This window comes from Microtus pennsylvanicus, chromosome 5 (assembly GCF_037038515.1).
Source record: "Microtus pennsylvanicus isolate mMicPen1 chromosome 5, mMicPen1.hap1, whole genome shotgun sequence".
Lineage (NCBI taxonomy): Eukaryota > Metazoa > Chordata > Mammalia > Rodentia > Cricetidae > Microtus > Microtus pennsylvanicus.
In genome coordinates this window covers 60,007,271-60,028,551 of record NC_134583.1, presented here as the reverse complement: position 1 = coordinate 60,028,551, position 21,281 = coordinate 60,007,271, and the positions used below count along the sequence as shown (strand labels likewise).

The 21,281-nt window shown below is 47.5% G+C and overlaps 1 protein-coding gene across 1 annotated transcript in view; it reads right to left on the bottom strand.

Moving 5' to 3' along the window:
- Iqck (IQ motif containing K) overlaps positions 1-21,281 on the bottom strand; it is a 132,548-nt gene that overhangs the window by 55,614 nt on the left and 55,653 nt on the right. Inside the window, exon 7 of the mRNA XM_075972025.1 lies at positions 6,770-6,854. Within this exon, the coding sequence (XP_075828140.1) occupies positions 6,770-6,854 (85 nt within the window). The remainder of the gene's footprint in view (positions 1-6,769; positions 6,855-21,281) is intronic.

The following is a 21,281-nucleotide window of genomic DNA, read 5'->3' as shown; positions in this document are numbered from 1 at the left end:
TTCCTGGCAGGATGGCCCAGAAAGCCGGCATTTTTAAACAGCGCAGCTTTTTTCCTGCTACGGCTGAAAACCGAAAAGCATGCGTTCAGCTTTTCATCAACACCGTTTAAGTGTTTCGTGGCAGGACCTCTTAATGAGCTGCAGTCTTTGCAGCTGAAGCTGAGTCAGGAAGCCTCTCTTAGATGAGGCAGCTTGCTTGCCTCTAGCAAGCAGAGCAGACCCAAGAAATTGCCATAAGAAACATGCTTTACTCTATTCTTTTCCAAGCTTTCTCAGGCTTTCTGTGGACTCAGTTAGCCACACGTCTGGGCGTCATCTGTAGTAATATGGGCGGCAGGGCTGTGTCCCCGCCACCTGGCTGCCTTGCCCGGCTAGCTTATGCCCCGAAATAATTACACAGACACTGTATTCTTTTAAACACTGCTCTGGCCCATTTCTAATCATCTGTGTAGCGCCCCTAGGTGCGCTTACCGGGAAGATTCTAGCCTAAGTCCATCCTGGGTTGGAGCTTCATAGCGTGCGTCTTCCCTGGAGCAGGTAGCATGGCATCTCTCTGAAGCGTCTGCTCCGGAGAGGAGAGCTGGCGGGTCTGACCTCACTTCCTCTTCCTCCCAGCGTTCTGTTCTGTTTACTCCACCCACCTAAGGGTGGGCCTATCAAATGGGCCTAGCAGTTTCTTTATTGCTTAGTCAAAGAAATCAACAGATTGATATGACACTCCCACATCAACATGCTTTAAAATATTCAAAACATAAATTTCAGCCACCCATGTGGCATGTCTGTTTCCCATCACTTAGGAGGCTAACCTGGAAGACTGAACAACTTTGAGGCCAGCTTGGATTACAGAACAAAATTCTGTCTCAAAAGCAAACAAACAAACAAACCAGAAGTGAGGGACTGGCAAGATGGCTCAGCAGGTAGAGACACCTACCACCAAACCCAATGGCTCAGTGTGATCACTGGTAGATGAAGAAAATCAACTCCCACAATGGAGAGAATCAACTCTGACCTACACATGATTACCATGACTTTCATGGTGTGTGCCCACACATATATGCATATGCACATTCACACAAAAAACAAGTTTTTCATTTAAAAGATAAAAATAAAGACAAGCGAGGCTGGAGAGATAGCTCAGAGGTTAAGAGCACTGGCTGCTCTTCTGGAGGTCCTGAGTTCAACCATATGGTGGCTCACAACCATCTGTAATCTGGCTCCCTCTTCTAGCATGCAGACCGAACACTGTGTAATAATAAATAAATAAATAAATAAAATAAAGACAAGGGCTGGGGCTGCAGCTCCATTGGTAGAGGAGTCCCCCTGCCATGTAGCAAGCCCTGGCGCCATCCCCAGCACTGTATAAAGTAGGGTGGTAACACATCCTATAATCCCAGCATTCAGGAGGTGGAGGCCAGAAGATCAGAGATTCACAGTCATTCTCGGCTACATAGAGACTTCAAGAGCTACAAAGACCCAGGCTAAAGGTAGATAGATAGATAGATAGATAGATAGATAGATAGATAGATAGATAGATAGATAGATAGAAAGAATAACTTAAAAATCCCATCTGTACCGCTGTCCATAGTGCTGACAGAGTAGCTTTACTATGCCAGAACTTTCTCTGCCCAGCAGGTGATATTCTTCCCACCCCTGCAGTGCTGGAGACTAAACCCTGCTGCTAAGCTAGGGACATGGGGCTATATCCCCAAGCCCTCAACAACAACAAAGTCTGAGCCTAGAGTCAGGTGTGATGGTCCATGCTGGTGATCCCAGCACTCAGGAATGCACAGGGTGGTGCCGTATTAAGTAAAATAGAACCAAGAAACACAATAACATTATAGCTGGCATTCTCGTAGCTAACTATAAACATTCAAATACATTATTTCAACAACTATGTAAGAGATGGCCTAAAGAAAGACTGGATTAGGCTGGTAGAGGGGAAGGTGTGTGGTAGCCAGATGCCCTGAAACCACGGGCAGAAGTCTGAGAAAGGCAAGTGGATCCACAGAGGAGAAGTCCACCCTAGGAATTCAATTTCACCAGCAAGCTGGGGCCAAAACTGCTCTTCAGATCACCAAAGGGCATGGCCAGCCACTAAGGCTTCAGAGAGGTGGCCACACTGCAGCCAAGGGGGACTGGTTGTAACCTGATACAAGCACACACCGCCCCCCCCCCCGTGTTTAACATTCCTTTTGCACAATCCCATGTCTGACTTTGGATAGCAAGGTCTGTGCACCTGCTGGCGGATATCAGTTGTCGGAAGGAGATTCCATCTTCCCTACAGGACCCCCACACAAACCTGGAGCTGACGTCTGGGGTCCAGCCTGTATGGGGCCTGTCATCTCAACAGCCCTCTTCAGTTTCTCAAATTGCAAGGCTTGCTGAGGAGCTGGGTCACACATACCTTTGATAAAATGAATCCAATCTCTCTCACTTACACACACACACACACACACACACACACACACACACATCAACTTCAGCATAGTGTTTCCTAAGTGCCATCTCTGGGAGATTAATGGGGGCAGCTGTTAAGGTCAAGCATCTTGGTGCAGGAGCGACTCCCCCCAGGAGCTCATGTTTAAATGCCTGAGTAAATCACAGAGGAGGGCTCATAAAACGGAACAACTCGTCTCTTATTCATTCTTGAAGATGATTTAAGCATTCAGTTACTCATTTCTAAAACTCTAGGAGTGCACAATGCCAGCAGAGTGCTGGGGCTGGAGTCGCGGCAGGGGAGTCAAACAGACGCCTGTGGACTACGGGTTAAACAGGTGACAGATGACAAGGGAGCAAGCCGAATGGGTGTGATCAGAGGGCCCTGCCTTTGAAGAGGTGACCAGGGAGCCACTGGAGAAGCCTCTGTGAGGACGGAGAAGGCCGTGACTGGGGAGTGGCAGGTGGAAAGAATCAACAACAATGCAAAAGCCCCATGACAGGAGCCCACGAGGTGTCACAGAGGAATGCGGAGGCCATGCGTCCTGTTTAAAAGTCACTTTCTTAAGGAAACTGAACTAATAACCACAATGGCACAATACTGTATGCCCAGCCAGGACCGCGTCCTCCTGTGGACTGTCCTTCCCGTGTAACCTCCAGCGGCGACAGCGAGTTTAGAGAAAGAAAAAGCTGCCAGGCCTAGCAGCCCAGTCAGCTGCCCAACATGAAGCCAGCTTGCTCTTCCTGCTGTCCAGGAGGAGTTGCACCTCCCATGACTGACAGGAACAATGCAGCAAGGCTCTTTCTGGCATCCTCGCTGTCTCTCCATCCTTGCTTAGCCTACAGTCTCGACACCCTGGCTATGTTCAGGGTCAGATCCCTACCCGCTGGGCTAGGGTGGCTCTTTTCCAAAGAGAAAGGCCTGGGTTGGGGTGGGGAGATAAGTAAACTAAATGGGAATGGATTGAACACTCACTGCCTATGACTTAACGTTCTCAAAATGCCCTGTCTTTTAGGTCCCATGCCCCTACACCTGGTGAGATCAAAATGTTGGCAGGATTTGAGGTTTGTAATTGTGTGTGTGTGTGTGTGTGTGTGTGTGTGTGTGTGTGTGTGTGTGTATGTGCACGCCTGTGTATGTGGGTGTCGTGCACGCCTGTGTATGTGGGTGCTGTTGGAGGCTAGAAAAGGGTGTTGGATTCCCTGAAGCCGAGTTACAAGCAGCTGTGAGAGGCCTGACATGGAGCTAGGAACTGAACTCTAGTCCTCAGCGAGACTAACAAGTGCTCCTAACCACTGAGCCACCTCTCCGACTCCTATCTGGAGTATTATTATGAATTATTATCTGTGGTACTGGACTAGACATGCTCTGAATACTACTATACTGACTATTTCTTTACTCCATAATTGAGTAAATCTGTGCATACACCTTACCAAAATTCCATTGACCCAGGCATACTTCAGGCTCCCTCCCCATCTCTGCCTTCCTCCTGCCACCGAGCCATCAAAATGTGGGGCACAGTTGAATATGCTGCTAATGAGCACCCAGACCTGTCTAGTGCTAGACTCTGGCCTCTCTCGAGTAACTTAGCAATAAAAGGTGTGTTTGTGGGGGGGTGTGCTCGGTCCTCATGCTATGAACTCCACCCACCACCAGCAATTAACCTGTAGACAAATTCAGACAAGCGTGTAGACATATGAGGATATTCTGCATAAAACTGCAACTTACAAAGCAGACAAAAAAAAAAAAGAAAGGCCGGGCGGTGGTGGCGCACCACCCAGCACTTGGGAGGCAGAGGCAGGTGGATCTCTGTGAGTTCGAGACCAGCCTGGTCTACAAGAGCTAGTTCCAGGACAGGCTCCAAAACCACAGAGAAACCCTGTCTCGAAAAAAAAAAAAAAAGACTCTGCCTCAAAAAAAAAAGAACGTTGGATTGCTATGGGTCAACAGATTATAATTCAAGTTATCCACAGAAATAAGTGCGTATCACGGAACCATCAGCCTTTGTGGGGTGGATCTTTGTGTGCTGACAAGGAAAGCAGCTTCCAATCTGTCAGTGAGAGGAGAGCATGCGCACAGTACAGCACTTAGCACAACTAACTGGAAAAACAAAGTAAAATTTCCCATATGAATAAGAAAATTCTAGAAGGCAAAATACCAATCAGTGATCTGAATCATTTATTTTTTTCCATAATTGGTATGTATTACTAACATGTGCCACCAAGCCTGACTTCAGTTCCACCCCAGAACCCACACAGTGAAAGGAGAAAATTAACTCCCGAACACTGTCCTCTGTCCCTCCACAGATGCTGTGGCACTTATGTGCACATGCACACTCACATGCAACATTCACACTTGCAATAAATAGGCAAATAAATGCAAAGGATGTTTTTTAAAGCAGATACTGTGGCTGGGGGATGGATATAGCTTAGTTGATAGAATGCGTGCCTAGCATTCATGAAGCCTTAACTTTGGTCTCCAGCACCACATAAAACCAAGCAGATCTCATGGCGACATTTCCTCAAATGAGGTTCCCTCCTTTCAGCTATCCCTAGCTTGTATCAAGCTGATATAAAACTAGCCAGCACAGATAGGAAGGGCTGATTTTGGCTTGTGGTTTGAAGGTGTAGTCCGCTGTGTTGTGGAAGTTATGGTGGTAAAGGTCTGGTCGCTGGTGACAGTGAATCCACAGTCAGGAAGCAGACAGGGAAGAATTTGTTTTCTCCTTTTTATTCAGCCCAGGACCCCAGCCCACGGGTTGGTGCTGTGCATATTCAGGGTTGTCCTTCGCACCCCAGATGAACCTTTAGAAATACTGTCCCGCGTGTGCAAGAGGTATCTCCCAGGTTATTTGAAATCTTACCATGTCCACAGAGAAGATTCCCCATCACCATGAGATTCCTGTAATAGTGAAATCCATGTATACGGAAAGCAGGCTGGTGGGGGCTGGGGGCTAGGAGGGAACAGGGGTATGAGGAGTTGGTGCTCCATGGGGAAAACGTCAGTTGAGAAAGATGAAAAAAGCTCTGGAGATGGAGACGCCAGTGATGCGTGCGCTACATCACGGATGTACTTAATGCTGACCAAAGGATGTACACAAAGAATTGGGAAGATGTTGGTCTCAGCAGTGCCTCGATCCTCCCCGCAGCTGTGGAGGGAGCGCTGCTCTCTGGAATGGGCACTGTACGTTCATCTGGAAGCTTGCTAACCTTGATCTCTGATCACCAGATAACTTAGAGACTGTGTGTGCACTGTGTGGCACAGAGACGCCTGGCACTCCAATGTGTCCTTGACAATAATTTTTTAAAGAACGCCTTTGCTCAGGAACTCTTTAGAAGCTCACCTTTGACCTACAATTTCTACTTCTAGAATTTCTCCCATTTTAGGGGCCGGAACAAGTTACAAACACGGCTGCCCACAGGTGTCACAACACTGACAGCTGTCATGGAAATCAAGAAATAATCTCAACATCTCAAATAAGAAAGTGGTTTGAGAGACCCGCTACAACAGAAAAGGTGATTTTCTCCCAGTAAAGAGTCTGTGCTGTTGCACGTGTTGAGGTCTCAAGTTATCGAGTTTGACCCCAAAATGCAGGTAATGGCTGTGTCATTGTCAGTGACTCACGTTTGTCTATCTTTTCTGAAATAATGTGTGTTCCTCTCTGCTTACATGAACCTTTGGGTTTTGTTTGTATGCTTGATTTTTTTTTTTTTAGGTAGGGTTTCTCTTTATAGCCCAGGTTGGTCTTGCTTGAACTTGTGCTAGGATTATGGATATGCACCACCATGTCTGGCTTGCAATATTATTTTTAGGCAACACAGGCCAATCAAACTCAACTTTAAAAAGTTGGAAGGTATTGCGTGTGTACGCAAGTGAGTAGGCCTGAGGCTGATGTCAGGGGTCTTCTCAGTGAGTCAGTCTCTTTATTTTTTGAAATAGGATTTCTCACTGATACCGAATCTCATCCACTAAGCTAGACTGGATGGTTAATGAGCTTCGGAGATCTGCCTGTCTCCACCCCAGCCATGGCTGGGATTACAGGCACAGTGCCTAGTTTTTTACATGGATTCTGTGTATATGAACTCAGGACCTCGGCTTGTATGGCAGGCACTCTTACAACAGCCCCAACCCTCAAATGTCTCTTTTATGATAATTGCAAAATAAGTTTTGGTTAAAAACATAAAATCCGAATCCCTCTGTTTGCAGACCTGTCTCTGAGGTCTACATGTGAGTTGCAACATTCAACTGCAGATGAATCTGTTTTTCCACTGGCCCACCATGTCACAACAAGTCCCAGTCATGCTTACTGTCACAGTCACAGGCGGCCCTTACCAGATAGGCTCTCCAGAAGGACTGGATCTTGATCACTGCTTCTTCTTCTGTCAGTAGGAGCGAGAGGGGGATTGGTGGCCGAGGGCTGAAAAGCAATAAAATGGTCATAGGCCTGTGAGAATCCATCCTTCATCCTGGCAATGCCTTTGACAACATAATAGTCTTCCTGATTAAGAGCCTCATCCATCCCCATTCTTAGAGGGCAAAAATGTCATCTTTGATGGAAGAGTGTACGCTTGAGTTAGCATTTCCTGTTAAGACCTGGGATTTTCCACAACTGTTATTCTCTCTCTCTCTCTCTCTCTCTCTCTCTCTCTCTCTCTCTCTCTCTCTCTCCCTCCGTGTGTGTGCATGTCTGGGGAGTGGGGAGGGGTATGTGTGTTCAAGTGTGCACATGTACAAGACAGAGGCTGACACCCACTGCCCTCCCCTGTTATGGTTCACTGTGTTTTTTGAAACAGGATCTTCAGTTAAACTTGGAGCTCCTTGCTCTTTGGTTCAGCTGGCCAGGAGGCACCAAGGACTGTCTCCTGTTTGCACCCTACTCCCAGCTCTGGGGGTTACCCACACTTGACTTTTTACATGGATCCTGGGGATCCAAACTCAGGTCCTCCAGCTTGCACAGCGAGCACTGGACCTGCTGAGCTGCTTCCCCAGGTCCAATCAGTGTGTGTGCTTAAACCACGGCTAGCCCATTCTTCCTTTGAAGGACTCAGGTTACATTGGCCTTGAAGATGCAAGAGCCGTGTCATCAACCCAAAACTACATAGACATTGCGCAAGAGACAGAGCACCAGCGTTTTTGGGGACTTTGTAGCTTAAGCACTACATGAGCCAGCTTGGTGACTTACACACACAATCCAACCATTTAAGAGGTGGAAGAGCCTAAGTTCCAGTCAACCTTGACCTCAAACCAACTTTGAAGCTCATGAGACTGCAAGCAAAAGGTCAAGTAGTGGTAGGGATAGGGGGGCGCTCAGCAATTGAGCACTAGCCAGCCTGGCACGCACAAGGCCTTGGTTTCAACCTCCAGGTCAGAAAAGAAAGAGGAAGAAAGAAAGGGAGGGGGAGGGAAGATGGAGAGAGAGAGAGAGAACCTTGATACAGCATGTTTGGGTGAATAAATGCTTTTAGATTATTCTGGAACAGAAGAAACCAAAGCCAGAAAGACTGTGGTTTCTGAGACCCTGTCTAGGGGAGCAGAGTCGCAGCAGGCTCTGGCTTTGGGGCTGGCCGTCCTCCAATGGAGAGATGAAGTAGACATTGCTGTGGAGATAATCAGCCCCTGCAAGCGCAGCTTTGTGCGGACCTTTCCCTAATGTTCACTTTCTACTTTTAGCCCCAGCAGACGGCCTTTTGTTTGTTTGCTGCTTCTGTTTTGGCCTCTTCTTGCCTAATAGATGCTTTCCTGGCTGCAATGCTCTGCTCCTGGGAGCCCTGCTAGAAATCAGTGGTTGTCACCACCACATCACTAGTTAAAATGCCTTCCGGAGACTGTGGTACGGCAGCAGTGAACTTAGAGAACAGCACAGGAACGCAAACAGCAGCTGATATTTACTGACCACTTTCTGGCCCCATGCGAAACCAGGCCTCTTCCCCAGTTCCAGCCAACCAGCCCTCTCAGCTCCTCTGAAGCCCTAAGGTACCAGGACAGCTGTGCAGGCTGTCTCTTCTCAAGGATGCCCAGCAGAGGAGACGCAGGGCCCTACCTCCCAGTCTGTCATCTGCTTACTCAGCCCTGCTCCATGGTGTGGGGCCACATCTGCCTAAGATGAGGGCACTTTTCCTTCATTGTTCCAATGTGTCTGAGGGCTGGTCAGTGCCAGACACCTTTTTCTCCTGGTTCATTCTTAGGCCTCTTCTGATTTCCACTCAAATGTTACTTAAAGCATCCTTTGGTTAGGCTGGGGTCTAGTTATTCTTCTTCTACCTCTTGGTCCGATTTAGAAATAGATCTGTGTGCTTGTCTGATGAAGGTTCAAATCTACATGACAGAAAGCCATAGGCCCCTAGCCTGATCTCACATTTGCTCCTCTTGGTATTAGCACTTGGGACAACACAGGCATGCAGCAGAGCTGTGGAGGCAGGCCACTGTGATCGGGTAACCTGCAGGAACAACCTAACAGAGGGAGAGCTTATATTGGCCCACGGGTTCAGAGGGATCTCAGTTCCTCACAGTGTGGAGTGCATGGTGAGGCTCTTGGCCGTGTGAGTATATAGTAGAGAGCCCTCATGTCTGAGCTGTCTAGGAAACAGAGAGCTAGGAAGAGACCAGGGTAAGAATGACTTTCCAAGTCCCTCTCCTTCTTACTTACTTTCACTAGCCAGGCCCCACCCTCTAAAGGTTCCAGCGTCTCCCAAATAGTACCACAAGCATGGCCTCCAGTATCTGCAAGATGAACCTGTGGGTACATTTCAGATTGAAACCCCAACAGCCTGGCAGGGTGCTAAGTGCCGTGCTGCACGTGGCTTCACCAAATCTTCACAGCAGAAACAAGGCTGCTGTGACCCTGCATTTAGGGCTGAAGAGACAGGAGGAGGGAGGAGGAGGAGAAAGAGGAGGAGGAGGAGGAGGAGGAGGGTAAGACAAAGGGAACTCACTCAAGGTCACTGACTGCTTCCTACTGAGAACACAAGCCACACAGAAATAGGGAGTGACCAAAGAAGGGAAGAGACAGCTAGAAGGTCACCAGCTTGGGAGAAGGAGTTCAGCAGCTGATGGATGATAATAGAAGCTAGGTCAGGATGCTTTAACAAAGAAGAGTCTGTGGCTGGCATCTGAGGGGAAATTTGGTGGTACCCGTCTTTTCAGTGGCAATCTTCCCTGCCGCAGGTACGTTTCTCAGTGCCCATGTGGCGAATGTGAAAGTAACAGTGTTCCTGCTGGGGACCAGAGGAAGGAATAACTGCAAAGCTGAGGACACCGGGGCCAGGCCAGTCTGACAAAGGGCCTTGTCCAGTAATGAGACCCGGAGCCACTTTGCATCTCAATGACACGTGCGAACGGCAAAATGAGTGGCTAATAGGCCCGTGAGGCAGTAACATGAGGCCACTTTTAGTGATGTCCCTGGCTTTCATGGCTAAATAATACAGCGCTGTGTCATTCGCAAACAGGAATCAGTGCGAGAGAGCCAGCATGTTTCAGGCTGAATGAAAAGGATCTACTCCTGCAGAGAAGTGCCTGGGAATTGTTTGCTTCAGTGGGCCATCTTGAAGGGACAGATGCCACGCCAGGGCCTTCCCTGTCTTGGAATCAGTACAGCTGGCCTGGGGTCAGATAAAAATAAAGGGGCAAGCCTCATCACCAGGACACTAGGGGCAAGAGAGATGAATGTGTCAATCACTGGAGGAGGCTGCGGCAGAGAGGTCCCTCAGGGCTTGGGCTGGACATCCCCAGTGCAGACATTCTGTCACTAACGGTCTCCAAGACAACTTGCCTTATTAGCAACACTCATCAGAATGGCTGCCTCCTTTTCTTCCTAACTGGGAATTAAGAGTGTGAGTGTGTGTGTGTGTGTGTGTGTGTGTGTGTGTGTGTGTGGTGGATTTGAAAATATATTCATGTGCTTTCCCAGCGTTGGCTGCAAAGCAAAAGATTTGCGGGCAGAGAAGATATATTAGCATGCTTGCAAATGGGGCAGCGAAAAGAGGGGATTAGGAGTACTTGCTGCACAATCACAAAAACAAGAGCTCTGATCCCAGTGCTCTCGCATCAAGCCCATCATCCCGAGTCAATCTCTGAGAGAGGTGACATTCTCTTCTGGTGCTCATGTGTACAGGTTCACACACCCATGCCCATACACATATGCATACACTCACAGACATAGACAGATACACACTAAAAAGATCTGGGAGGGCGGTCCTTGTATATTTCTCTATTCAGTTGTATGAATTACAGTCAGGTAGAAAGAAAGCTTGAACATTACATTTTAAATTAAATTTATCCTCCTTTCATTAGGTAAAAGATGAACTGTTCTCTTGGAACATAAAAGCAGGAATGATCCAGATAGAAATCCGTTTCAAAAGACAGCACGGGCCAAGCTTACATCAATCATCATAATCATAATGTCTTTTAATGGCCTAAGATTGGGTGCTCTCCACCTACTGTATCTGGCAAGAGATGTGGCCCTCAACCTTAACTGCCTCACTCTCTTACACCCTTTACTGGGCACTTACACTCTGGGACAAGAAGGTGCATGTGTGTACGGGTATGTGTGGAAGGCAGAGGTTGGACGTCTTCCTTAACTGCACTTAACCTTATTTTTTTGAGGCACAGAAAAAAAAATACCTGCAGCCCACTGATTCTGCCTGGCCAGTGAGCAGCCAGGAGCTCCATCCCCACCCCCACAGCACTGGGCCACAGGTGTGTTCAACTGTGCCCAGCTTTTCCCCTGGGTATTAGAGATCTGAACTCAAGTCCTCATTTTACAGATGGCGCCATATCTCCAGCCCCCTCAAGTCTTGACTTGAAGTCCAGTAGACCCCAGACATATAGCTGACTACCTCTTCAGATGGGCTCTCCTAATTCCTTTAATCCCAGGATTCTATGACATGAGGAAAGTCTCCAGCGGTCCAGGCATAATTCCTGAGTGTGGCCTTCCAGAACATTTAAAAATCATGGTTAGCAGCCCATGGTTGGGCTTTCGCCCCCTCACTAATCTCCACCCCAGGAAGTCAACAAGCAGTGATTACCCCAGTAGGCTGATTCACTGCCATGATTAGACACACAGCGGGCTTCTCAGCCCACCTCAGCACGGAAGCTGTGAGCCCAGATAGCAGCCTACAGAACAGCCAGCATCAGGACCACATGCTCCCCCTGTGGGTAAGAGATACAGGAAAGCTCTTAAAAGACCAAGACTTAGGGACTTGATCCCCACCCAACCCGCAAAATATACCCCAATTGTGATGTTAACTAGTCACGTGTCTTTTCTATTGTGACTTGGGGAAACTTAACAGCCGGCCTGCCATTCAGTCTCCAGAGAGTGAGCTCAGGTTAGGGTGTGTAACATCCCTTCCTCTACCTTCTAGGTCCCTGAGATGAGGAAGGGAGAGTGGAGACAAAGGACTTAAATTTAAACAGAGTGAAGCCCAGCAGCAAAGCCAGACCATTTAAAAACCAGAATGAGGTCTGGGGAAATGGCTCAGCGGCTAAGCCACTTGCCACACATGCAGGAAGACTTTACACTGTGCCCATGTAAATCCTTGGCACAGTGCCACACACCTGTAATCTACAGCAAGACAGATGAGAATCTCCAAAAACACCCAGGCCAGCTAGCACGGCATACACAGTGGCCAACAGCAAAGAGATCCTGTCATGTCTCAACTAAGGTGTGAAGTGAGGCCCAGTAATTTAGGTTGTCTTCTGACCTCTACATATGCACCATAGCACACATGTGCCCACATTCACACACAAACATGTACACACATACCAATGCACATGCCAAGGCCAGAATGACCAGAAGTTACAGAATTTGACTAAATTCCAGATGGACCAGGAATTCAGTAATACACGCCTGTCACAGGACCTTTCCTAGAGCTAGGGGAGCATCAACAGACCAAAGAAAGAATTCCATTCGTCAAGCTGGATGAGCCAATTGGTATGTTGGGGTTATTTACAGGAGCGTGGGTGACTCTAAGGCAGCTGCCCCACCAGAAAGTCCCACCCCAGCCTGGATGACTCACGAAAAGCTGCTGATGGGTCCCATTGTTTTCCTCTTACAGGCAACAATGAGGAGGGCTCTCAGAAAAACTTCATGAGCCCTGCTTGACTCTACCCCCACAAGGCTATATTAACAGCCCTGCTTCCCAAGAGCTCCCCAGTGGCTTCCAGTGGGTTATCCCAGCTGCTGATTTCAGAGAGCAACAGTCACACCAAGCCCAGAGGGGATCTGCACACCAAGGCTTCCGTGTAGATGCGACACCCACCAACACATGATCCATCTCTAGCTTCCCCAGGTTGTGAGAACTCCTAAGTACTGAGGTTTATGTGTGGGTGCCAACCCCCCTAACCTCTCAGGATCCAGAAGGACCGTCATAGCAGGTGACAGCTGACTGACAGAGGTCTGAGGGCACACAAATCAACTCACAGACGTCTTTTCGTCTTGTCCCGTTTATGACTCCTAAGTTCTCCCCAGTGCTCTCTCCAACGCTCTTTCAATGCTCCCCCTCAGTCCCACAAGGCTTCCCGTTTATATATGCACACAGACATAGTTAAAAAACTCTTTGGCAAATAACTGATACCAAGCATGCATCTCAGGATCAACAAGACGGGTAAGACAGGTAAAGAAGGCACCAGTTCATGTACTACTGTCTCAGAGGGTGCGTGGCTGTGAAGTCCACCCCCAGGCCTATCTGAGAAGGGGCAAATAAGGGGAAGGACTATGATTTCTAAGAGAGGGAGAGGGAATTTGTGCCGTGTGTTAATTACATTTGGGTGGTTAGTTAAGCTAGAAGTTTGTAACTGATAAACGTAGAGAAAAAGAACAGAAAAAAAAACGTTCGTGTTGTACACTCTCTAAGCACTTTCATTCCAGCGGCAGCTGGGATCACAGCGTTTGTGGTAACCCTGGCAACCAGCATAAGCCACAAAGGAGGGAAGCAGATGGTGCTTGCCCCCACCTCCCTGGGGCTAAGCAACAGGGTGCTGCGGGGTGTGTGTGTGTGTGTGTGTGTGTGTGTGTGTGTGTTGTATCCACTGGCACCCAGGTGAGAAGGAATTCCTTTCTCTGGGGCTGGTTTAGTGATCTAAGCTTTTTTCCTGTATTCCTATGGGTAAAGGCACAAACAGTTAATTTTCTGGACTAAGATCTTGTGTCAGTGAAACAGAGGTGAAGGTAAGTACAGAATACTGACAGCTCGTTAGGGCAGAGCAGAGGCCAGTAGGTTATACTCTGCTGAGTTGGCTATTAGAGAATTCAGGGCCACCCAGACCTGTTTATCAGTAAGGGCAGACATGCTGTCTCCCTGCTCAATGCCTGTCTTTCAAGGTTCTTATGTGTTCTATTAGCAAGGCTCCTTTCCTTGTTGGATGTCCTGCCATAAAGAATAATTGTGGGGGCTAGCTTTATACAGATTTGACTATGAGAACAAAGATTTCTTTGGCTTAGTGAATGCTTTCACACCAGGGCCCCACAGTGTGGGAAGAGGTCATCCAGTTGCCTGTAAAGAAAGAAATTATGCCCAATAATTAATATACGACTGGGGCTATTTGGGACGAAGCCCACGATGGAAAGGAGAAATGGTATGGTTCCATAAGGTCTTAACAGAAATGGCAAGGATGATTCGAAAGACAAGTGTTCCTGAAGCTCTGCAAATCGGGTTCCTCACTACTCCATGAGTTTGTCAATTATCTGTCACTGTCCTTTTACTGTGTAATGCTTGGACCACATCACCTAAGGTAGGTGATTTAGGAAGAAGCATGGCTGTCTGGGACCCAGATACTTCCAATGACATCTGACGCATGGGCATTCTTGTGGGAGGGTCCTTGACCTGCAGTGTCCAAGCTAACTCTGCATAGCGTCATAATTAAATCGCAGGATATCCAGTTACCATGTGCAGAGAACTAGAGAATTGTTGGCATGGGAATAGTATATCCTGCATCATAAATCCTGTGACTAGAGACACCATTGGATCCTTTGGTGGCTGACTCTGGTCTGACCTGGACTGTTCCCCAGAGCCCGGTATGGTAAGACTTTGGTCCCCAGCATGAGACGGTTGGAAGACAGTGGGGCCTCTAAGAGAGAAGACCTGGGAGAGGGCTTCCAGTCGATGGAGGGAAGGTGTCCTTAAAGGGTAGTGTGAGACTCTGAGCCTCTCTTTTTCTTTTGCTTCCTGACCATGAAAAGGTTGAGGGTTTTGTCTATTTTTTTAAATTAATGTCAAAATAAGTTTTATTATGACATTTTCTTACACATATTACTATTTGAATTTGCCACTTCCTCCCTCCCTCTTCCATCCTTTCTCCATCACTGGTCCTTCCTTCATTATCCATCCTTTCTCCATCATTGGTCCTCTTCCTCCCCACAGAGTTCCTTCTCTGCTTTCACAGTGCTTTGGTTTAATGTAAGATGCTTCCTGTAGGGGACCAGATGTACAGACATGCGAACCTATAGGAAGCATCTCACATTATTCTAAGGGGTGTATGTGTGTGTGTGTGTGTGTGTGTGTGTGTGTGTGTGTGTGTGAGAGAGAGAGAGAGAGAGAGAGAGAGAGAGAGAGAGAGAGAGAGAGAGAGAGAATGTATGTAATATTTCACCCTACTTGAAAGCTCCTTAAGTTCAGGAAGTAAACAACTCAATGGCTTCAGGAAGTCCTTCAAACTGACCAGATATACTAGGACCCTCCCTCCCCAAGCCTATATGAACAGTAAGGACTACTGAGAGAGACTCTCAGGCCAACCGAGGAGCCTAGAAGGGGCTCAGACTCAGCAAGCTGCCTGGAAGAAGATCATCTGAGCCGCCTGAAAGAGACATCCTCTGAGCCACTGAGCTGCCTGAAGGCTGTGCAGTAGGTTTTATGAACTGTCAGCTATGTTGTGCTGGCTTTGGTGATGCAGCTGCCTTTGGGTTATTTCTGCACCTGTAAGAAGTCCCTCACCACACTCCTGTAATAACCCCAATAAACTCACTGGCCACTTACTTGGACTTTGGTGGTATCTTTACTTTCATTTGTCATCAGCTGTCCATAGTGAGTAGGTGTTTGTTCGTGTCGCCCCAAAGAACAATGCCACACAGCACCCATCACAATAGACTGTCCCCTCTGGAATCACATCTACCCCTTTTCCACCCCCAGGAACAATGTCACACAGCACCCCATCACGAAAGACTGCCCCCTCTGGAATCATATCCACCCCTTTTCCTTAAGTTGTCTTATCAGGATATTTTATCACGGAAACAAGAGAGGACTCTAAGTCCCATGTCACGTGTGTACGTGTGAGGTCTGTGTATGGCTAAGTAAATCTAGATTGTACACATAAGAGAAGCTATGTGAATTCTGTCTTTGAGATGAGTAATTCTGTTCAGCTATATGTTCCTGCCACAAGACATTGTTTAACTGTAGGCCCAAAGAAACAGAGCCAAAGAGCCGTGGACTGGAAACTGCACTGGGAATCAAAGTAAACCTCTTCCCTTCACAAGTAGATTAGTGTGCACATTTGTTACAGTCACGGAAAGCTTACCAGCGTAATCCCCAGTCCCTGGGTTGTATATTCCCTTAGTGGCACAAGGAACTGCAGAGGTAACAAGCTGAAGACCTTGACAGCGGAGGTGATCTTGGACTACCTAGAAGGCTCAATGCTATAACCACTTAGGAGAGGAAGGCAGGAGAGGTACTGGGCTAGAAGTAACAGGGACTAGATAGCACCAAAGGATTGACCTGTATAAGCCAGGAAATTGAGACAAAGACTTCTTCCTTCAGCCCCCAGAAGGCACTGGCCATCCCAACACTTCAACTCTGGCCTAATAAAACTGATTTTGAACCTGGATCCTCCAAAATCATAAAAGAAGTATGTGTGATTTTAACCTACCGAGTGTGGTAATGGCGTGGAGCAGCTAGCAGCAGCTAATACATCACTCATAAACGGCAGCAATAACACGAAGCCCACTGGCTTGTGCAGACAAGCTCCCCAGCAATGGGAGGAAGGAAGTGGCGCCATGTGCCCTAGAAAGATGGCCACCTGTATGTCAACCCTCCAGTGACAGGGAGTCGCTCTGAGGATTTATCCATTTCAGCATGCCCCAAATCCCTGAAGCAGCTTCGCTTCCTGCCTCCCTCTGCAAACAAATGACACAGCAGCAGAGAAGATGACAGACTGTCCCCTGAGATTCTGACCTTGGTGATGACCGAGACAGAAATGTACTATTCTGTAAGACAAGATTAATTGAAAGACATTTTCCCCCCATCAAGAGGGTGCGACAGCACAATTTCTGCCCAACCGCCATGTAGTTCTGAACATTAGAAGAAAACGTGTGCAGTTGCCTGGGCTACCTTGAAAGCTCAGGTGTCCCCAGCCCACTGTTAACTTCACTGCGAAGAGGCAGCCGTGCCTCTGGGACTTGTCCTCAGATGCCACAGAGGCAATTCTGCTTTCACCTCAGGTTGTGGTCATAAGACACCTATCATCATCAAACTACGGTGGGTTTTCTCTTTATTTATTTTGTCCAAGGCTAGAATTTGGCCGAAGAAAACTCTTTACCCAAAGCAACCTTTTCTTTTCTAACACAATCGTAGCTTCATTGAAGGCCTCAGTTTCAACGTCTTTCATGAGCCTCCTCCCCTGAGACATGAGACCAGAAGGGCAGCGGACCCTTTGTTTCCAGCTCAATTCGCTGTTTCTTTTTTGCTAATGATCTGATTGAATCTCAGGGCAATACTTTATGGCTGAAATAGAAAAAAAATCGATATGCTTCCTGTTCTGAAGATGCTAGCAAATAAAGCCATTGCCTCCACCTAGCTGGTTGATTAGGGCTATATGCATCAAAAGGATGGTACTGGCTTCTGAGTCAGGGGAAGGTCAGCAGAAGGTACGGCACAGTGCGAACCCACTGAAAGGCAGGTAGGGAAAAAACTCCTTCCTCACACTCCAAGAGAGTCCTCGGTTGACTGCAGCACTGATCTCATCATCGCTCCTTTTCCTGTGGAGGAAAAGGGCGCACCTGTTCAGTGCTCCAATCCTCCCTGAGGCAGGTGCACGCCCCCCCCCCGCCTTTTTTTTTTTTTTTTTTTGGTTTTTCAAGATAGGATTTCTCTCTTTAACAGTTCTGGCTGTCGTTGACCAGTTGGCCTCTAACTCCGCCTGTCTCTGCCTCCCAAGTGCTGGGATTAAAGGCGTGCGCCACAACTGTCCAGCAAGGTGCACTCCCTTCTAATACTGATGTCAAATTTGGCCACATAACTTGCATTAGCAAATGGGATGCAAACAGCAGCAGTGTTTGCCAATCGCATGGCTTAGCCATCGTTCTTCCTCCTCTATGAGGCCAAGGAAGGGGACTGCTCCTTCATCCTAAGTCCTAGACCGAAATGAGACATAGAACAGAGCCCAGGATGACAAGCACATTGCATGAAAAGAGTGAGCCGCAGACCTGTGGTGTAGAGCACTGAGACATGGGGCTCTTTGTTACTGCAGCAGAACCTAGAGAAAGCTGTCCACTCCAGAACACTGGAGGGGATGTGGCAGCCTCACAAAAGAGAACGTATTATCAGGGTGCTCTCATCTGCAAGTGCCAGAAATTAAACTCAAACTGGCTGAAGGATGAAAAGGTAGGAAAGGAGGTGTTTAGCTGCTCACTTAACTCCAAAGGAGCAAAGTTGGCAGTAGGTGTGGCCAGATAATAAATAAAAGAAATAAATAAGAACTCAGACTTTTTTTTTTTTTTTTTTTAGTTTTTCGAGACGAGTCAGACTTTTATCATCTCTCAAGCCTGCTTTTTTTAAATCAGGCACAGTTTTGTTGATTGCTTTCATCAACTCCAGAATTGTCACTTAGAGATTCAAATCTAGACCCAGGGCTGAAGCCCATAGGTAGAGCACTTGTCTAACAGGCCCAAGGCCCTGGGTTTGATCCCTACAGCTGAAAAAACAAAAGCAAAGATCTAAGTCTAGAGGAAGAGAAATTCCTTCCTGGTGCCTCAGACTGAACAGGCTTAGATGGTAATCATTGGGGATTCCTGCTGTTTGGACAGCCCTGTCCCATCCTCAGCTAAGTGCTCTAGCTCACTAGAGTACCTGAACTGAGAAACACGGGGAGTTAAGCACCCAGAAGCAGGAGAATCAACGCAGAAAAGTCTTATGTTTTAATATAACTTATGTTTTGTTATAACTATGGAAAAGCCATAAATATCTACCAAAAGTGGGGAGGTAGAGCAAAAAGGAAAGCAATGAATATCCCCCTCTTTGTTTTGCAACCTTCTTTCGAGACAAGGTTTCAAACCTGCTATACAGCTATCTAATTAAGGAGTAAGCAAGGACTGAATGTCTGTCCCTCTGCCTCCACCTCTGGAGGGCTGAGATGGCAGGCACGCACCCCCACGCCCGGTTATGAAGTGCCGGCGACTGAACCTGGGCTTTGGGGTGCTAGGCAAGCGCTCTACCTCTCTCCTACCTGAGCCTCAGCCTCAGGCCCGTTCTGCATTCTTAAAGTAATCCTTTGCTAGGAGAAAAATTAAAGTCATCCATGTTGGGATGAAGCATCGTTCTGAAAGACTCTTTAGGTCTAGAGTGATTTAATTCCATGACAATTCCTGACTTGAAGTGGTTTTTTTTCACTGTATAATTTATTTCATAAAGATGCATATTTTGTACATGATGAATTCTAGTTACAGTTTTATGAGCTGAAGAGTATTTTTAAAGATTGTCAATGTCCTAGGCTATACAAAAAATATTCAAACAAAAATAGGCTTGGGAAGAGTAGCTATAGAAGACTAGACAGAATACAGAGTCTGCTAAATTGAGGGCAGGGAGAGGGGGGAATGGATGGATCGGGTAGGAAAAGGATCATTTACAGGATAATCACTAATAGCCACTGTGACAAAAACCTCCAATCCAGCTGTGATCTCACATGACAATGGCACTGTGCTGTAGGCAGCTGGACTTTGACATTAAGATAAGAGCCAGGTTCCAACAGAAGACGGCTCACAGACGGGTAGACAGGCTTACTAGAGGCAGTTAAGAGGTAGCAGATATATTTAGCATGACATCTCACACAGGGGTTGTTTGCTAAAGACAGGCCAGGAAAGGAAGCTCTCATTAAGTCAAAATGCCCACTTCAGATCCCCTAAATTACCATGTGCATGTATTACATCCTTTATGAGGTCAATTTTCTCCCAGTTTCAGTTCTGATCCTGTCACGTTCTGGTTGACATGGAAGGCAGTAGTGGTGAACTGAGCTCTTGACGGGGCTGACTGGAGGCAGGCTGCCCAGGTTCAAGTCCTGTCTCTACTGCCCCCCAAACTCGTGCACGGCCCAGTATAGCACCCATGAACCCACCAGTCTTCCTTGGGCTGGACTCTGTGAGGAGGGGGTGAAAAGGATTAAGAACCTCTTAGACAGAGAAGGTTAAGAACAGGGTGGAGCATCTCCTCCATTCTTCACTTCCTGTGTGTTCTAACCTCGCTATCATTTATAAGAGTGTGATCGGCCTGCATCGGGTTGCATGAGCGGGGAAGCAGCGCAGTGATGACTGTATTTCCCCAAGATTACTTCCTTTATTGTCCACTTCCCACTTTCAGCATCTCTATCCAAGAGCTGCAGGGAGCTTCAAAAAGATCACAGTCAACAAAGCATTTAGCAGAGTGACTGCTCGGTTAGCCCAGTTATTAGCACCCAGATGCAGGGTGACCTCTGCTGCAGGGTGATTTCTCCCTGACAGAAAATTCAAGCCTGATTGTACTCTAAGGTTACTCGGGAAGCTAGCTTGATACACACCTCTCATTCCAGCATTCAGGAAGCTGAGACAGGAGGATTGAAAGTTTAAGGCCAACCTAAGCTACATGGTAAGATTCTGTCTCAAAAAATAGAAACCATAACAAATAAACTGTACACAGAGGAAGCTTTGGAAACAAAAACAAAATAATGTGATGCTCAGACCATCCTGAAAGTTTGGATTTAACAGGTCTTGAGGGAAACAAAGTTCTATAGACGATATAACAATTTTTATTCTTATTGTTAGGTTTAGGGACAAGGTCTCACTATATAGTCCTAGACTACCTGGAGCTCGCTCTGTAGACCAGGCTGGCTTCAAACCCACAGAGATCAGCCTGCCTCTGCCTCCCGAGTGCTGGGGTTAAAGGCATCACTGCCACTCCTGACTTGCATTTGATGTTTTACTTTGGTTGTGAGCCGAGCCTCTCACGACTGAGCCATTTCTGTAGCCCTGGCTTGCAGATGATGTCTAAATGCAGCCAGGGTAGAAAAGCCGTAGGATTAGAGCAGATGTTCCCAACTGAGGTAAACTGCCTCACCGCCAGCCTTGAGACATGCATCTGTCCGCAGATTGCTGCAATATTAAAACTGGCATCTAGTAGGGAAAGGGCACTGATGCTGCCAACATCACAATGCACAGCACAGCTCTTCACACAGCCCAAGTTCATAAACCTGGACTGCAGCTTGTTTCCCAGCTCCTGTCTTCGTATGCCTGAAGGACTCTGGTTCCTGCTTGCTTCGCTGGCTCTTCCAGCTCCAGGGTACCCTGGAAGAACACGTTCCCTAAATCCTCCAATGCAAGTCAAGACTCAACCCAGTGGGGCTGGCTCCAGGCCTGGGAAGGGTCTCCTGCCTCACCACTTTCCTTACTGTTCTGTTAACACCCGAATTAAAACACCACACAAACTCAGCTGCCTAGCAACACGCCTCTCTCTTCTGGGGCTTCAGCCCTGATTGGTCCATTTCTGGTGTCCTCAGCACCGAACTCTCTGTGTTATGGCGGGGAGCTGTTGCCCGGATTTTATTACATCCTGTGGATTCGATTTCACTTTTGTCATACTCCTGGAAAGATAATGGAAGCACAGGACACAAAAGC